This window comes from Oncorhynchus mykiss, chromosome 5, assembly GCF_057628025.1.
Source record: "Oncorhynchus mykiss isolate SJ-2025 chromosome 5, ASM5762802v1, whole genome shotgun sequence".
In the NCBI taxonomy this organism is placed as follows: domain Eukaryota; kingdom Metazoa; phylum Chordata; class Actinopteri; order Salmoniformes; family Salmonidae; genus Oncorhynchus; species Oncorhynchus mykiss.
In genome coordinates, this window is record NC_143026.1 from 18,462,739 (window position 1) to 18,480,954 (window position 18,216).

At 43.1% G+C, this 18,216-nt stretch overlaps 1 protein-coding gene across 6 annotated transcripts in view; it reads left to right on the plus strand.

Moving 5' to 3' along the window:
- LOC110522814 (Rho guanine nucleotide exchange factor 28a) overlaps nucleotides 1-18,216 on the plus strand; it is a 111,268-nt gene that overhangs the window by 50,145 nt on the left and 42,907 nt on the right. For 3 of the 6 annotated variants that reach the window (XM_036976987.2, XM_090234067.1, XM_036976988.2), the window contains exons 11-19: nucleotides 2,207-2,490; nucleotides 2,956-3,142; nucleotides 6,097-6,220; nucleotides 10,534-10,576; nucleotides 12,980-13,103; nucleotides 14,105-14,282; nucleotides 14,643-14,698; nucleotides 14,912-14,972; nucleotides 15,214-15,352. In XM_036976987.2, the coding sequence (XP_036832882.2) occupies nucleotides 2,207-2,490; nucleotides 2,956-3,142; nucleotides 6,097-6,220; nucleotides 10,534-10,576; nucleotides 12,980-13,103; nucleotides 14,105-14,282; nucleotides 14,643-14,698; nucleotides 14,912-14,972; nucleotides 15,214-15,352 (1,196 nt within the window). Of the gene's footprint in view, nucleotides 1-2,206; nucleotides 2,491-2,955; nucleotides 3,143-6,096; nucleotides 6,221-7,680; nucleotides 7,765-10,533; nucleotides 10,577-11,406; nucleotides 11,509-12,979; nucleotides 13,104-14,104; nucleotides 14,283-14,642; nucleotides 14,699-14,911; nucleotides 14,973-15,213; nucleotides 15,353-18,216 lie in introns of all 6 variants that reach the window. The other 3 variants (XM_036976985.2, XM_036976986.2, XM_090234068.1) reach the window with 2 other exon arrangements.

An 18,216-nucleotide genomic window follows, 5' to 3' on the forward strand; every position in this document is an offset into this window, starting at 1 on the left:
TACCATCATACTAACCTGATCATGAGGTACACCACCTTACCATTATACTAACCTGATCATGAGGTACACCTCCTTACCATCATACTAACCTGATCATGAGGTACACCACCTTACCATTATACTAAACTGATCATGAGGTACACCTCCTTACCATCATACTAACCTGATCATGAGGTACACCTCCTTACCATCATACTAACCTGATCATGAGGTACACCACCTTACCATTATACTAACCTGATCATGTGGTACACCACCTTATCATCATACTAACCTGATCATGAGGTACACCTCCTTACCATCATACTAACCTGATCATGAGGTACACCACCTTATCATCATACCAACCTGATCATGAGGTACACCTCCTTACCATCATACTAACCTGATCATGAGGTACACCTCCTTATCATCATACCAACCTGATCATGAGGTACACCTCCTTACCATCATACCAACCTGATCATGTTGTACACCTCCTTACCATCATACTAACCTGATCATGTGGTACACCTCCTTACCATCATACTAACCTGATCATGTGGTACACCTCCTTATCATCATACCAACCTGATCATGAGGTACACCTCCTTACCATCATACCAACCTGATCATGTGGTACACCTCCTTACCATCATACCAACCTGATCATGGGGTACACCTCCTTACCATCATACCAACCTGATCATGTGGTACACCACCTTACCATCATACCAACCTGATCATGTGGTACACCACCTAACCATCATACTAACCTGATCATGAGGTACACCACCTAACCATCATACTAACCTGATCATGTGGTACATCACCTTACCATCATACTAACCTGATCATGTGGTACACCACCTAACCATCATACTAACCTGATCATGTGGTACATCACCTTACCATCATACTAACCTGATCATGAGGTACATCACCTAACCATCATACTAACCTGATCATGTGGTACACCACCTAACCATCATACTAACCTGATCATGTGGTACATCACCTTACCATCATACTAACCTGATCATGTGGTACATCACCTTACCATCATACTAACCTGATCATGAGGTACACCACCTTACCATTATACTAACCTGATCATGAGGTACACCACCTTACCATTATACTAACCTGATCATGAGGTACACCTCCTTACCATCATACCAACCTGATCATGTGGTACACCACCTAACCATCATACTAACCTGATCATGAGGTACACCACCTTACCATTATACTAACCTGATCATGAGGTACCCCACCTTACCATCATACTAACCTGATCATGTGGTACACCACCTTACCATTATACTAACCTGATCATGAGGTACACCACCTTACCATCATACTAACCTGATCATGTGGTACACCACCTTACCATCATACTAACCTGATCATGTGGTACACCACCTTACCATCATACTAACCTGATCATGTGCTACACCACCTTACCATCATACTAACCTGATCATGTGGTACACCACCTTACCATCATACTAACCTGATCATGTGGTACACCACCTTACCATCATACTAACCTGATCATGTGCTACACCACCTTACCATCATACTAACCTGATCATGTGGTACACCACCTTACCATCATACTAACCTGATCATGAGGTACACCACCTTACCAGCATACTAACCTGATCATGAGGTACACCACACCACCTTACCATCATACTAACCTGATCATGTGGTACACCACCTTACCATCATACTAACCTGATCATGTGGTACACCACCTTACCATCATACTAACCTGATCATGGGGTACACCACCTTACCATCATACTAACCTGATCATGAGGTACACCACCTTACCAGCATACTAACCTGATCATGAGGTACACCACCTTACCAGCATACTAACCTGATCATGAGGTACACCTCCTTACCATCATACTAACCTGATCATGAGGTACACCACCTTACCAGCATACTAACCTGATCATGAGGTACACCTCCTTACCATCATACTAACCTGATCATGAGGTACACCACCTTATCATCATACCAACCTGATCATGAGGTACACCTCCTTACCATCATACTAACCTGATCATGAGGTACACCACACCACCTTACCAGCATACTAACCTGATATATGATATGGTCTTTGAGTAGATACTTTTTTGATATTTTACTCTGATGTTGCTTCTCTCTCTCTCTCTCTCTCTCTCTCTCTCTCTCTCTCTCTCTCGCTCAGGTGGATGACCTAAGGGCTAATGTCAGTGTTGCTGGGATAACGAGGGACAGCTCTGTGACTGTCAGCAGGGTGTGGGACTCGGTGGCCTCAGAGTGCCTGCTCCAGGCCACCTCCACCCCTCTACCTCCATTGGGACTAGAGGAACAACAGTCCCCCTCCGTCTCTCACTCCCCCGCTCCCTCACCTTCCCCCGCTGACCGAGCCCTCGCCCGACTCAACAGCAACTCCCACTCTTACCTAACCAATCAGAGAGGGAGCCCGCCTCTGGAATCCCCTGACCTCAGGTATCAAACTCCGCCCATTCATCTGACCTCCTGTTACTCAAGACATTGTGTTTAATTTTTAGATCAAGAGAAGATAAAGGTGATTCAAAGGCATTGAGATATCACATCAGCATTGTTGACTGAAAGAAACCAAAAGTGCTGTATCACAGTTGTGTATTATTGTACTGCTATAATTAACAGAAGATTACATGTAGTATTGTTTGCTCTTACCAGACCAAATATATTCAGTATGTTCTTATGGTGTGATGCTTTCTCTATATGGATGTTGTGGTGTGTTCAGGTAGTCTTGAACCCATACAGTTTTTGCTGTAGCCAATTGATCTACTTTTCCCATGCACCATTTATGACACAAATGTTCATATTTCAGCTGTTGGTTTCAGCACTTAGAGTATGGATAGGAGGCGGCTGCAGTATAATGGGAGGGGCCTTATTGTGGACGTTTCCTCCTCTTTCTCTCCCTGACAGCCCCAGTCTGGTAGCTCTAGTGATGGACAGTGAGGGAGATGAGGAGGGGTTCCTGGTGAAGTCTTCCCTCTCTCCCATCTCTCCCCTGACCTCTGACCCTCGTAGCAGCGGGGACGACACCTCCCCAGACCTCACCTGCACACGCACACACTCCGCGTCCTCAGACGGCGACCCCCCCCTCGCAAAGGTACCAGGCTGAAGCCTTCTCCTCAACCCTCACACACAGAGACTTACCAATGTATTAGGGCCAGGCTGAAGCCTTCTCCTCAACCCTCACACACAGAGACTTACCAATGTATTAGGGCCAGGCTGAAGCTTTCTCCTCAACCCTCACACACAGAGAATTACCAATGTATTAGGGCCAGGCTGAAGCCTTCTCCTCAACCCTCACACACAGAGACTTACCAATGTATTAGGGCCAGGCTGAAGCTTTCTCCTCAACCCTCACACACAGAGAATTACCAATGTATTAGGGCCAGGCTGAAGCCTTCTCCTCAACCCTCACACACAGAGACTTACCAATGTATTAGGGCCAGGCTGAAGCTTTCTCCTCAACCTTCACACACAGAGACTTACCAATGTATTAGGGCCAATGTATTAGGGCCAATGTATTAGGGCCATTGTATTAGGGCCAATGCATTAGGGCCAATGCATTAGGGATATTGTATTGGGGACAATGTATTAGGGACAATGTATTAGGGACATTGAATTAGAGATATTATATTAGGGCCAATGTATTATGGCCAATGTATCAGGGAAAATGTAATAGGGCCAATGTATCAGGGCCAATGTACAACAGATGTATTAGAGCCAATGTACTACAGATGTATTAGAGCCAATGTACTACAGATGTATCAGTGCCAATGTACAACAGATGTATTAGAGCCAATGTACAACAGATGTATTAGAGCCAATGTACTACAGATGTATTAGAGCCAATGTACAACAGATGTATAGTATTAGGGCCAATGTACTACAGATGTATCAGGGCCAATGTACAACAGATGTATAGTATTAGGGCCAATGTACTACAGATGTACCAGGGCCAATGTACAACATATGTATAGTATTAGGGCCAATGTACAACAGATGTATAGTATTAGGGCCAATGTACAACAGATGTATCAGGGACATTGTATCAGTGCCAATGTACAACAGATGTATAGTATTAGGGCGAATGTACAACAGATGTATAGTATTAGGGCCAATGTACTACAGATGTATCAGGGCCAATGTACAACAGATGTATTAGAGCCAATGTACAACAGATGTATTAGAGCCAATGTACAACAGATGTATTAGAGCCAATGTACAACAAATGTATTAGAGCCAATGTACAACAGATGTATTAGAGCCAATGTACAACAAATGTATAGTATTAGGGCCAATGTACAACAGATGTACAGTATTGGAGCCAATGTACAACAGATGTATTAGAGCCAATGTACAACTAATGTATAGTATTAGGGCCAATGTACAACAGATGTATTAGAGCCAATGTACTACAGATGTATTAGAGCCAATGTACAACAGATGTATTAGAGCCAATGTACTACAGATGTATTAGAGCCAATGTACAACAAATGTATAGTATTAGAGCCAATGTACTACAGATGTATCAGGGCCAATGTACAACAGAAGTATTAGAGCCAATGTACAACAGATGTATTAGAGCCAATGTGCAACAGATGTATTAGAGCCAATGTACAACAAATGTATAGTATTAGGGCCAATGTACAACAGATGTACAGAATTAGGGCCAATGTACAACAAATGTATAGTATTAGTGCCAATGTACAACAGATGTATTAGAGCCAATGTACAACAGATGTATTAGAGCCAATGTACTACAGATGTATCAGGGCCAATGTACAACAGATGTATTAGAGCCAATGTACAACAGATGTATAGTATTAGGGCCAATGTACAACAGATGTATTAGAGCCAATTTACAACATATGTATTAGAGCCAATGTACAACAGATGTACAGTATTAGTGCCAATGTACAACAGATGTATAGTATTAGTGCCAATGTACAACAGATGTATAGTATTAGTGCCAATGTACAACAGATGTATAGTATTAGTGCCAATGTACAACAGATGTATAGTATTAGTGTCAATGTACAACAGATGTATTAGAGCCAATGTACAACAGATGTATAGTATTAGAGCCAATGTACAACAGATGTATAGTATTAGTGCCAATGTACAACAGATGTATAGTATTAGTGCCAATGTACAACAGATGTATTAGAGCCAATGTACAACAGATGTATAGTATTAGGGCCAATGTACAACAGATGTATTAGAGCCAATGTACAACAGATGTATAGTATTAGGGCTATTGTACAACAAATGTATCAGGGACATTGTATCAGGGCTTTAACAGCTATACAACAGATGTATCAGGGCTTTAACATACAGCAGATGTATCAGGGATTTAACGGCTATGCAGCAGATGTATCAGGGCTTTAACGGCTATACAACAGATGTATCAGGGCTTTAACATACAGCAGATGTATCAGGGATTTAACGGCTATACAGCAGATGTATCAGGGCTTTAACATACAGCAGATGTATCAGGGCTTTAACGGCTATGCAGCAGATGTATCAGGGCTTTAACGGCTATACAGCAGATGTATCAGGGCTTTAACATACAGCAGATTTATCAGGGATTTAACGGCTATACAGCAGATGTATCAGGGCTTTAACATACAGCAGATTTATCAGGGATTTAACGGCTATACAGCAGATGTATCAGGGCTTTAACGGCTATACAGCAGATGTATCAGGGCTTTAACATACAGCAGATTTATCAGGGATTTAACGGCTATGCAGCAGATGTATCAGGGCTTTAACGGCTATACAGCAGATGTATCAGGGCTTTAACGGCTATACAGCAGATGTATCAGGGCTTTAACGGCTATACAACAGATGTATCAGGGCTTTAACATACAGCAGATGTATCAGGGCTTTAACATACAGCAGATGTATCAGGGCTTTAACGGCTATACAGCAGATGTATCAGGGCTTTAACATACAGCAGATGTATCAGGGCTTTAACATACAGCAGATGTATCAGGGCTTTAACATACAGCAGATGTATGACCTGAGTGTTGTATTATTGTATTGTTCCAGGATATGGGCAACCAGGGGATCAGACACCGCTCCTACTCCTACTCCTCCCCCAAGATCAGCCTGCTGCCCCCCCGCTTCTCCCGCAAAACCTTAGCCACGCCTGCGACCTCTGACCTCAGCCCAGGTTAGTGTCCCTGGGACCTATTATACAGTTAATAACCTCCCATTGAGAAACCATTACTGAGAACTTTATTACTTCGATTGGAATACAGTTGACAGTGTTTTCTCTGATGATTATATTGATTATATTGATTATATTGATTATATTGATTATATTGATTATATTGATAGTCCTTGTTCGTCTTTGTATTTTTGGTTCTGTCCTTCCATGGCTGTGTTTACACAGGCAGCCCAATTCTGAACTTTTGCCAAATTATGGTCAAAAGACCAGAATTAGACTGCTTGTGTAGCTTATATGACCTGGATTGACCTTATTTGAGCTAAGTCTCTTTTCACTTGTTTGGTTTGTCATGGGAGTTTGAGTAGTACAGTAAGCAGTAGGCCCCTCCCTACCTTCAGGCTATGCTCAAACCCTACCCCCCATCCCGAGCACTCCTCAGACCTCTGGTCTCTTGGCCCTCCCACCCCTACGGGAGGACAGCTCCCACTCAGCCCAGTCCAAGCTCTTCTCTGTCCTGGCACCCCCATGGTGGAACCAGCTTCCCCCAAAAGCTAGGACAGCGGAGTCCCTGCCCATCTTCCGAAAACATCTGAAACCCTACCTCTTCAAAGAGTATCTTAAATAATCCAATAGCAACACCCCTCGCAACTCCTCCTCGCCCCCCCCCCCCCCCTGCTTTTCGTGAACGAACACTCGCTCTTGACTTTTTTCCCCCTTTCTAGCACTGACTTTGCTGATATCTACTTTATTGAGGAAAAATTTACTTACTATGCCTGTGATATGTGGTTGTCCCACCTAGCTATCTTAAGATGAATGTCCTAACTGTAAGTGGCTCTGGATAAGAGCGTCTGCTGAATGACTAAAATGTAAAATGTGATGTGCTCTACGTACCTGAGTTAACATGCTCTCTGTGTTGTCACTAACTGAAGCAGCTTCAGTAGATAGTCGGCTACTGATTGTAACTAACATGTAACCAAAGTGACTATACCATAGTGAAGGTACATTTACTGTATAGTCACATCCAAACCCGTAAATACTGTATCTATCTATGTATGGCTCTGATTACATCCAAGTCCTCCCTCTGTTCCTCTGAGTGGTCTAGTGAGTGCTATGTTCACTCTGCCCTGTGGATGGTCTAGTGAGTGCTATGTTCACTCTGCCCTGTAGATGGTCTAGTGAGTGTTATGTACACTCTGCCCTGTGGATGGTCTAGTGAGTGCTATGTCTGCTCTGCCCTGTAGATGGTCTAGTGAGTGTTATGTACACTCTGCCCTGTGGATGGTCTAGGGAGTGCTATGTCAACTCTGCCCTGTAGATGGTCTAGTGAGTGCTATGTACACTCTGCCCTGTAGATGGTCTAGTGAGTGCTATGTCCACTCTGCTCTGTGGATGGTCTAGTGAGTGCTGTGTCCACTCTGCCCTGTAGATGGTCTAGTGAGTGCTGTGTCCACTCTGCCCTGTAGATGGTCTAGTGAGTGCTGTGTCCACTCTGCCCTGTAGATGCCCCATCTCTCTGTCTAAATCTCTGTCTGTGCTCCACCCTGCTAGTAAGTCGTGGCCAAAGGTTTTGAGAATTACACAAATTTTAATTTTCACAAAGTCTGCTGCCTCAGTTTGTATGATGGCAATTAGCATATACTCCAGAATGTTATGAAGAGTGATCAGATGAATTGCAGTTAATTGCAAGGTCCCTCTTTGCCATGCAAATGAACTGAATCCCAAAATAACATTTCCACTGCATTTCAGCCCGGCCACAAAAGGACCCGCTGACATCATGACGATGATTCTCTCGTTAACACAGGTGTGAGTGTTGACAAGGCTGGAGATCACTCTGTCATGCTGATTGAGTTCGAATAACAGACTGGAAGATTCAAAAGGAGGGTGGTGCTTGGAATCATTGTTCTTCCTCTATCAACCATGGTTACCTGCAAGGAAACACGTCCCGTCATCATTTCTTGCACAAAAATGGCTTCACAGGCAAGGATAATGCTGCCAGTAAGATTGCACCCAAATCAACCATTTATCGGATCATCAAGAACTTCAAGGAGAGTGGTTCAATTGTTGTGAAGAAGGTTTCAGGGCGCCCAAAAAAGTCCAGCAAGCGTCAGGACCGTCTCCTAAAGTTGATTCAGCTGCGGGATCGGGGCAGCACCAGTACAGAGCTTGCTCAGAAATGGCAGCAGGCAGGTGTGAGTGCATCTGCACACACAGTGAGGCAAAGACTTTTGGAGGATGGCCTGGTGTCAAGAAGGGCAGCAAAGAAGCCACTTTTCTCCAGGAAAAACATCAGGGACAGACTGATATTCTGCAAAAGGTACAGGAATTGGACTGCTGAGGACTGGGGTAAAGTCATTTTCTCTGATGAATCCCCTTTCCGATTGTTTAGGGCAGCCATGAATAAAGAATGATACCAACACATCCTCCGAGAGCAACTTCTCCCAACCATCCAGGAAAAGTTTGGTGGCGAACAATGCCTTTTCCAGCATGATGGAGCACCTTGCCATAAGGCTAAAGTGATAACTAAGTGGCTCGGGGAACAAAACATCAATATTTTTGTCCATGGCCAGGAAACTCCCTAGACCTTAATTCCATTGATAACTTGTGGTCAATCCTCAAGAGGCGGGTGAACAAACAAAAACCCACAAATTCTGACAAACTCCAAGCATTGATTATAAAATAATGGGCTGCCATCAGTCAGGATGTGGCCCAGAAGTTCATTGACAGCATGCCAGGGTGAATTGGAGAGGTCTTGAAAAAGAATGGTCAACACTGCAAATATTGACTCTTTGCATCAACTTCATGTAATTGTCAATAAAAGCCATTGACACTTATGAAATGCTTGTAATTATGCTTCAGTATTCCATAGTAACATCTGACAAAAATATCTAAAGACACTGAAGCAGCAAACTTTGTGGACTTTATAATATTTGCGTCATTCTGAAAACTTTTGTCCACGACTATATAGCTTGCCTTAGAGCCCCTAGCTTCCAAAACTCACACTGTGCTAACACCAGGCCTGGCAGGCATGTGGCTACTGTGTGTGTCCGTGCAGGTACATGTGTATGTCAAAAATCTACTAAAATTGTATTTGTCACATGCTCCATAAACAACAGTGAAATGTTTACTTACGGGTCCTTTTGCAGAGAGAAACATAAAAAATGAAAAATGTGAATAGTGGTACGGTGTAGGCCGTCATTGTAAATAAGAATTTGTTCTTAACTGACTTGACTAGTAAAATAAAAAAATAAGGAATACATTCTAAGTGAATAATGAACCACAATGACGAGTAACAATAACATGGCTATATACAGGAAGTAGAAATTAACATGGCTATATACATGAAGTAGAAATTAACATGGCTATATACAGGAAGTAGAAATTAACATGGCTATATACAGGAAGTAGAAATTAACATGGCTATATACAGGAAATAGAAAATAACATGGCTATATACAGGAAGTAGAAAATAACATGGCTATATACAGGGAGTATAAATTAACATGGCTAAATACAGGGAGTAGAAATTAACATGGCTATATACAGGGAGTAGAAAATAACATGGCTATATACAGGAAGTAGAAAGCCAGTATGAGGGTTTGCGCTCAAGCTAGAATGAAAGACGGACTGTGTGGAGAGAAAATATCAATAGAGTTCAAAAAGTACTCAAAACCATGAAGGGGAATAACCCATGCAGGGAGAACAAGCAGTCGATGTGCAGGGGTACCAGGTAATTGATCTAGCAGGATAGATAATAGACAGTAGCAGCAGTCGATGTGCAGGGGTACCAGGTAATTGATCTAGCAGGATAGATAATAGACAGTAGCAGCAGTCGATGTGCAGGGGTACCAGGTAATTGATCTAGCAGGATAGATAATAGACAGTAGCAGCAGTCGATGTGCAGGGGTACCAGGTAATTGATCTAGCAGGATAGATAATAGACAGTAGCAGCAGTCGATGTGCAGGGATACCAGGTAATTGATCTAGCAGGATAGATAATAGACAGTAGCAGCAGCATATGTGGTGAGTGTGAAAATATCATATATAAGTCATAAGTATCATATGTCAGTGTATATGTGAGGGTGTGGGCTTGGGTAAGTGCATTGTCTGGCTTGGCTACCCTGCCCAATCACAGTGCAACCTCAGCATTGCAGCATTCCATGATGACATCATTGAAGACACCCAGGGCTGAGGGGGGGGATCAGCAAATCTGTATCTGATCAGACTTGATTGTGTTGATTGGTTTTCATAGATAATGTTTCTCACGCTGTTTACTTTCACACAGAAGGTTCATGTTTCAGCTGTCTTGTCCTCCACAGAACAGAGAACATTCAGTCTATCAGAGCAGCCTCTCGAAAAAAGGTATGTATCCACTGATCTAACGTGTCTGTCTAAAGTGTGTTTGACATTCTTACAGTTTTGTACAGTTTCCCCCTAATTCCCAGGCTCTCCAGCCCTCACAATGACTTCTTAGTTGGTTGCTGGGTGACCAAGGGCTCTCTCGCTGTTGTGGACTTCCTGGTTCTCTTTATATCAAGACCGTGTTTTGTTTGTTTAACTCCAGGCTTGTCTGTTACCATGCCAAGGCTTGCAGCGTTGTTTTAACCCTGTTTCACAGGTGGTGAGGTTGATGGCTATATATTACAAAACCTTTAAGCCACCCTTTATCAGTACCCAAAGTGTGGTTGTAGACTAAATTGTAAGCTCATTGTGCTCAGAAAATGTTTATTTGTCAATGAACATTTTGTCCAAAGCAATTTTAAAATACAGGGCCTGTCCTCAGATGAAGTCAGGCTAATGCTCTGTAACTTTGTGACACAGTGAGTGTAAAAAGATTTACTGTATAGTATCCTTTCATTGAATAGCTCCAACACAAGAGAGACAGACTAGGAAAAGGGAGCCTCTTTACTTCCTGCTCACTATGTCCTTCATTGGGATGAGATGCTTCCAGGAACCATGCCAACTGCCTTTGTCCTCTTCCTCCATTCATCTGTTGAAATGTCCTGAACACATAGTCAGTCAAAGCTCTATAGTTCCCTCTAGAGTATGTCAGTGTGTACCAGACCTGTGTGTGTGTTAGTGTATGTCAGAGCTGTGTGTGTGTGAGTGTGCTTGTGCGTGTGCGTGTGTGTGTTTATGTACTGTATGTATCAGAGCTGTGTGTGTAATGTGTGTGTGTAATGTGTCCCTAGGGAGTTAAGGTTTCGTAAGCGTGCCCAGTCTGCAGACGACGAGGGCAGCGTTGAGCTGGCAGAGTCCATTCAACACCTCACCCTCTCAGAGTTCCTCAAAGAGTACGTGGGCATCGCCCCCTTCTGGGCTGGCAGCCCTGGCCCTTCCTTTCCACTGGGAAGATAGCCCAATAGCCTCTAACTCTACAGTAACTCCCCTGATCTGGATGCTGGCCCTCTAGACATTAACCCTACAGTAACTTCCCTGATCTGGATGCTGGCCCTCTAGACATTAACCCTACAGTAACTTCCCTGATCTGGATGAAGGTACTCTAGACATTAACCCTACAGTAACTTCCCTGATCTGGATGCTGGCCCTCTAGACATTAATGCTATAGTAACTCCCCTGATCTGGATGCTGGCCCTCTAGACATTAACCCTACAGTAACTTCCCTGATCTGGATGAAGGTACTCTAGACATTAACCCTACAGTAACTTCCCTGATCTGGATGAAGGTACTCTAGACATTAACCCTACAGTAACTTCCCTGATCTGGATGAAGGTACTCTAGACATTAACCCTACAGTAACTTCCCTGATCTGGATGAAGGTACTCTAGACATTAACCCTACAGTAACTTCCCTGATCTGGATAAGGGTACTCTAGACATGAACCCTACAGTAACTCCCTTGATCTGGAAGCCAGCCCTCTAGCCCCCTAGCTCCAGCCCCAGTGTAACCTCTTCATGCCAACCCTTTTAACTCTAGAGGTCCCCTGTGTGCATCCTGATATCTAACCTCTACATTTGTGCCCACAATGCACTCTGCCTAGCATGGCATCACCATTAACTTTCAGAGATTACACTTGTATGTTGTTGATGTAAATGAATGAACCATGTTTGATTCGTGCACGTGTGCTGCACGTGTCTCTAACTACTACTGTGTAACCCATTCTTAACTCACATTGATCTTTCATTGAACTGTGACCTCTCAGGTATACGTGGCCTATCCTCCCATTATCTGGAATCACACAGAAGATTCTATTGGCTGGCTTATTTTTGTATTGATTCTGTAGTAAACATCTATGGCTTTGTATTGCATGTGTTCTAGCTGTATACTTGATCCAGCCTGGTATGACAGTCACTCACCGATTGACCTACTAACCAAATACCATGTTTACTAGTATTATTAGTATTATTAGTATTATTATTAGTAGTACTAGTGTTATTAATATTATTAGTATTATTATTAGTAGTAGTAGTATTATCACTATTATTAGTATTATCAAAAGTATTTGTATTGATTGTATTGGTAGCATTACTAGTATGCTTTCATAAGTTGTGTGCTGTGTTTTCTACCTTTTACTTTCCTTGTTGATGAAAAGGATGACAGTCACGTTACTACTATTAGTAAGGACTATACGTCAAATGAATTTGCTGTTGGTCAGCAAAGAACACCAGGCAGAAAGAAAAATAGATCAGCAAACAGGACTCTAGTTTATACAGTTCATACAACCCAACATATGTCATGTTTGATGAGGATTTGACATTTCTAACCCTATATGGCTATGATGCTAAACCAATTGTTTCTGAACAGAATTGAAGAGGAGGAGTGGGACAAGTACAACATCCCCTCCAAGGTGGAGTCAGAGAAATACAAAGTGATTCGTACCTTCAGCTTCCTCAAGAGCAGGATGTCCACCACTCGCAACAAGAACAAGGTGAGACACTATATACAGTTCCTTGCAAAAGTATTCATCCCCCTTGGCGTTTTTCAGCTGCAAGTCTCAGCTGTATCAGTCAAATCAATCAATGTGTTCCGCAATGCTATAAACATACAAGATATCTCAGTGATCTGCAACTCTGTCACAGAGACTAAAAAAAGATCAGATATATTTATTGGAAATGTAGCAAGACATATCTCAAGATAAATAAAGTGTATATGTATCCATAGGCTTTCTTTGCATTCAACATAGATACCAAGTAGTTTATAATTGCAAAGATCCACATTTTAGGGGAAGGTATCAGAATTCCAATTCATTCATTCATGACACACCCAGAAAGTGCTGTGAAACTGATACCATTGAGTGTCAGTTATCATGCTGCTATTATCACTTAATTATCTGATACAAAAGCCCATTATCTTGAGAATGTGCATCCTTGAAAAGTGCTATATAAATAGCATGTATTATTATTATATTATTGTTGTTATCATCCCAACCGTTCTCCTTAGGATTCACCTCAGGGTCTGTTCTTCAAATGATGACAAAGAGCAGGAAATGTTTGGGGAAATAACATTGACCCAAAACACCATTAAAACACTGTAGGTTATTTCCTTTCAATCATCAACCCTTTGTTGGTGATCAGCATGTGGAAACCCCCCCCCCCCCCCCTCCCCATTTCCGTCACAGTGGACTTTAAAATGTGCTGAAATAAGGCTTGGATCATTCACATGTAACTGATTCAATTGGAGTCAGTGTACGTGTGGCTATTTGTGACTACTTATAGGCTAGCCAGACCACAGTATCAGTAACCTGGATTATAGTGCTTAAGGCTAGCTGAGTGTAACCTATGGTGTTACAGAGTTACAGTCAGTATTTTCTATGCTTTGACGGGTTGTTTCTGAAAGGGTTTGGATGTAGTTACAGTATATGGGTGTGTGTTAACTAGCCTATCCATGCCTCTGATGTTCACCCCTGGGAATCTACCCTGGTTCTCCAAGGGAAAGGGGAAGGAGAAGGAGAGAGAGAAGGGGAAGGAGAAGGAGAGAGAGAAGGAAGGGACAGATAAGGACAAACAGCAGAATGGACATCGTTTCTCCACGGGTTCCTGTGCTGGTCCCACCGTCTGTCTGGTCTGTGACAAACCTGCTACTGGCAAGGACCTTCTGCACTGCTCCTGTAAGTAATCAGCAGTCACCGTTTACTCATTAGTCATGTATCAGTCAAATCAATCAATGTGTTCCGCAATGCTAGAAACATACAAGATATCTCAGTGATCTGCAACTCTGTCACAGAGAATCAAAAAAGATCAGATATATTTATTGGAAATGTAGCAAGACATATCTCAAGATAAATAAAGTGTATATGTATCCATAGGCTTTCTTTGCATTCAACATAGATACCAAGTAGTTTATAATTGCAAAGATCCACATTTTAGGGGAAGGTATCAGAATTCCAATTCATTCATTCATGTAGTTATTCTATTTCCATCCTGGTGGTTGATATCTCTATATATGTAAATATCCCTCTCTCCCTCAGGTTGTACAGTCATGGTCCATAAGGGTTGTAAGGACTCTGCTCCCCCGTGTCTAAAGGTGAGTTCCAGCCTATGTGTGTATGTGTGTGTGTGTGTGAACCTCTGCCCCACAACCACACACATAAACATTGGGGTGTGTTAATGGTAAACTAGTCCAGTGACACATCTTCTACTCATCTCTCTTTGTTGAACGAAGAGATCTATTTGGAATGTTTAATTCTCTGGTGTCCTACTAGACTCCTTTTTGTAAATCTTTGTATTAAAACTACAGAAACTTCACGATAAGTATGCAGTTACTATGGTGAAGAACCGAACAGCATCCCTCCCGCAGAGTGAGTTTTACATCACACAGTCCAAAGGTCATTGATGTCATGGCTTGATGTTGTCATCCTGTGAAGCACTCAGAGGAAGGAATCCTGAAACAACAACATTCCTCTCTCTTCTCCTTTCCTTTCCTTTCCTTTCCTTTCCTTTCCTTTCATTTCCTTTCCTTTCCTCTCTTCTCCTCTCCTCTCCTCTCCTCTCCTCTCCTCTCCTCTCCTCTCCTCTCCTCTCCTCTCCTCCCTCGTCCAGACTTCACAGTGCGAGACAGTCCCTCTCCATGTCCGATATCCACCTCAGCCTCTCTACCTATGATGAGCCAGAGGGACAAGAGGGAAACAGCCTCCCTCCCCAACCCTCTCTCCAGGAGCGTCCCTTCTGCCACAGACAGGTCAGCTCAGCATCTCTCTTTCTCGCTCTGTCTCGCTCTCTCAAAAAAATTCAAAAGGCTTTATACACATACATACATTGCCAAAGCAAACATATAGACACATATCAAATCATTGATGACGCAGATAGATAATAATAGAACAAATAATAATACTCAATTAGTAATAACAATTAACAAGACCATGTTATTATTCTGGTTTGTCATTATACTGGCTGTCCCTACGGGTGTTTCAGCTACATATTTTGCAGCTTTTCTCCCAATAGATAATAGGATTTCCTCCTTTAATGTTTTCTATGGTTCTCTCTCTCTCTCTCTCTCTCTCTCTCTCTGTCCACCCCTCTCTCCTCCCTCTCTCTCTCTCTCTCTCTCTCTTTCTCTCTCTCTCTGTCCACCCCTCTCTCCTCCCTATCTCTCTCTCTCTCTCTCTCTCTCTCTCTCTCTCTCTCTCTCTCTGTAACTCTCTCTTTCCCTCACTCAATGTATGTGTAACGGATGTGAAACGGCTAGCTTAGTTAGCGGTGTGCGCTAAATAGCGTTTCAATTGGTGACGTCACTTGCTCTGAGACCTTGAAGTAGTGGTTCCCCTTGCTCTGCAAGGGCCGCGGCTTTTGTGGAGCGATGGGTAACGATGCTTCGTGGGTGTCAGTTGTTGATGTGTGCAGAAGGTCCCTGGTTCGCGCCCGGGTATGGGCGAGGGGACGGTGTAAAATTATACTGTTACATTGGCATCGTTACCCATCGCTCCACAAAAGCCGCAGCCCTTGCAGAGCAAGGGGAACCACTACTTCAAGGTCTCAGAGCAAGTGACGTCACCAATTGAAACGCTATTTAGCGCACACCGCTAACTAAGCTAGCTGTTTCACATCCGTTACATATGTCTCTCTAAATTAAATTCAATTCAAAAGGGATATATTGGCATGGGAAACATGTTTACATTGCCAAAGGAAGTGAAATATTTTTAACAGTAAATATTGCATTCAAAAAGGTTTCAAAAAGATAAAGACACTTCAAGTTTTAGCAATGTGCAAATAGTTGTAGTATGAATAGCAGGGATCAATATTGTTGTTATTTACAGTGTTGTTTGTGCTGTTGTGATTGCACACTGCAGTATTTCGCCTAACAGAAATGGGAGTTTATCGATGTTTGATTTCTGGGTCTGTGTGATCTGTGGGAAATATGTATCCAGGACCTAAAAGGAACACCCACCACCTGCCACCTGCCACCTGCCACCTGCCACATGCGGGTAGATTTTGGCATTAGCGTGTAAGATGTCTATTTCACCAGCCACGTTGGCGGGTGGTCAGGGCTCCACAGTGCGAGCATTTCACTCACAATTTTGTGAATAAAAATAGTTAAGTATGATCACATTCATAGGAAAATAAATACTGCAGTAGCTGTTTTCAAAGTATTTTCGCCCGTTTTGCTTCGTAGCTGGTAAATTAAAGAGTCAAAGAACTATGAATCCTATATAGCCTATTTCACCTCGCACTGCAACACTGCCTGGCTGGGGGCTGTGCGTACCTGAGGAGCTGTTAAAGATTAATTTTTAGTAGCGCCGTGCACAGGCATAACAGTTGGTCTAATTTACTTGAAAGGAAAGTGAGACTTTGTTCTTGTGTTTCTTGGCTATTTACATTGTTTTGTTCACAAGCTAGGTTGTTTTTCAATGTTTGAAGAGAAAACAATGATGCTACTAGGCAGACTCAATCTCACAGGCACAAACATGACTTTAGTCATGCTACCACGGTAACCTCCTGCCCTTAAAGGGGGAGGTGAACATGTTTGTCTCATCTGTGATACACTACATTACCAAAAGTATGTTGACACATTCAAAATCATTCCAAAATCATGGGCATTAATATGGAGTTGGTCCCCCCATTTCTGCTATAACAGCCTCCAGTCTTCTGGGAAGGCTTTCCACTAGATGTTGGAACATTGCTGCAGGGACTAGTGAGCATTAGTGTGTTCGGGCACAGATGTTGGGCGATTAGGCCTGGCTCTCCGTCGGCGTTCCAATTCATCCCAAAGGTGTTCGATGAGGTTGAGGTCAGGGCTCTGTGCAGGCCAGTCAAGCACTTCCACACCGATCTCGACAAACCATTTCTGTATGGACCTTGCTTTGTGCACGGGGGCATTGTCATGCTGAAACAGGAAAGGGCCTTCCCCAAACTGTTGCCACAAAGGTAGGTAGCGTTGTCCTGGAATCCGCCAATCCCAGATTTGTCTGTCGGACTGCCAGATGATGAAGCGTGATTCATCACTCCAGAGAATGCGCTTCCACTACTCCAGAGTCCAACGGCAGTGAGCTTTACACCACTCCAGCCAACGCTTGGCATTGCGCATGGTGATCTTAGGCTTGTCTGCGGCTGCTTTGCCATGGAAACCCATTTCATGAAGCTCCCAAGGAACAGTTATTGTGCTGACGTTGCTTCCGGAGACAGTTTGGAACTTGGTAGTGAGTGTTGAAACCAAGGACAGACAATTTTTACGCGCTTCAGCACTCGTCCGTCCAGTTCTGTGAGCTTGTGTGGCCTACCACTTCTCGGCTGAGCCGTTGTTGCTCCTTGACGTTTCCACTTCACAATAACAGCACTTACAGTTGACCGGGGCAGCTCTAGCAGGGAAGAAATTTGGCACACTGACTTGTTAGAGAGGTGGCATCCTATGCCACACTGAAAGTCAATGAGCTCTTCAGTAAGGCCATTCTACTGCCAATATTACCTATGGAGATTGCATGGTTGTGTGCTCGATTTTTTACAGCTGTCAGAAACATGTGTGGCTGAAATAGCTGAATCCACTAATTTGAAGGGGTGTCCATATCCCTCTTAACATTTTTCCTATTTTGTTGCCTTACACCCTGGAAT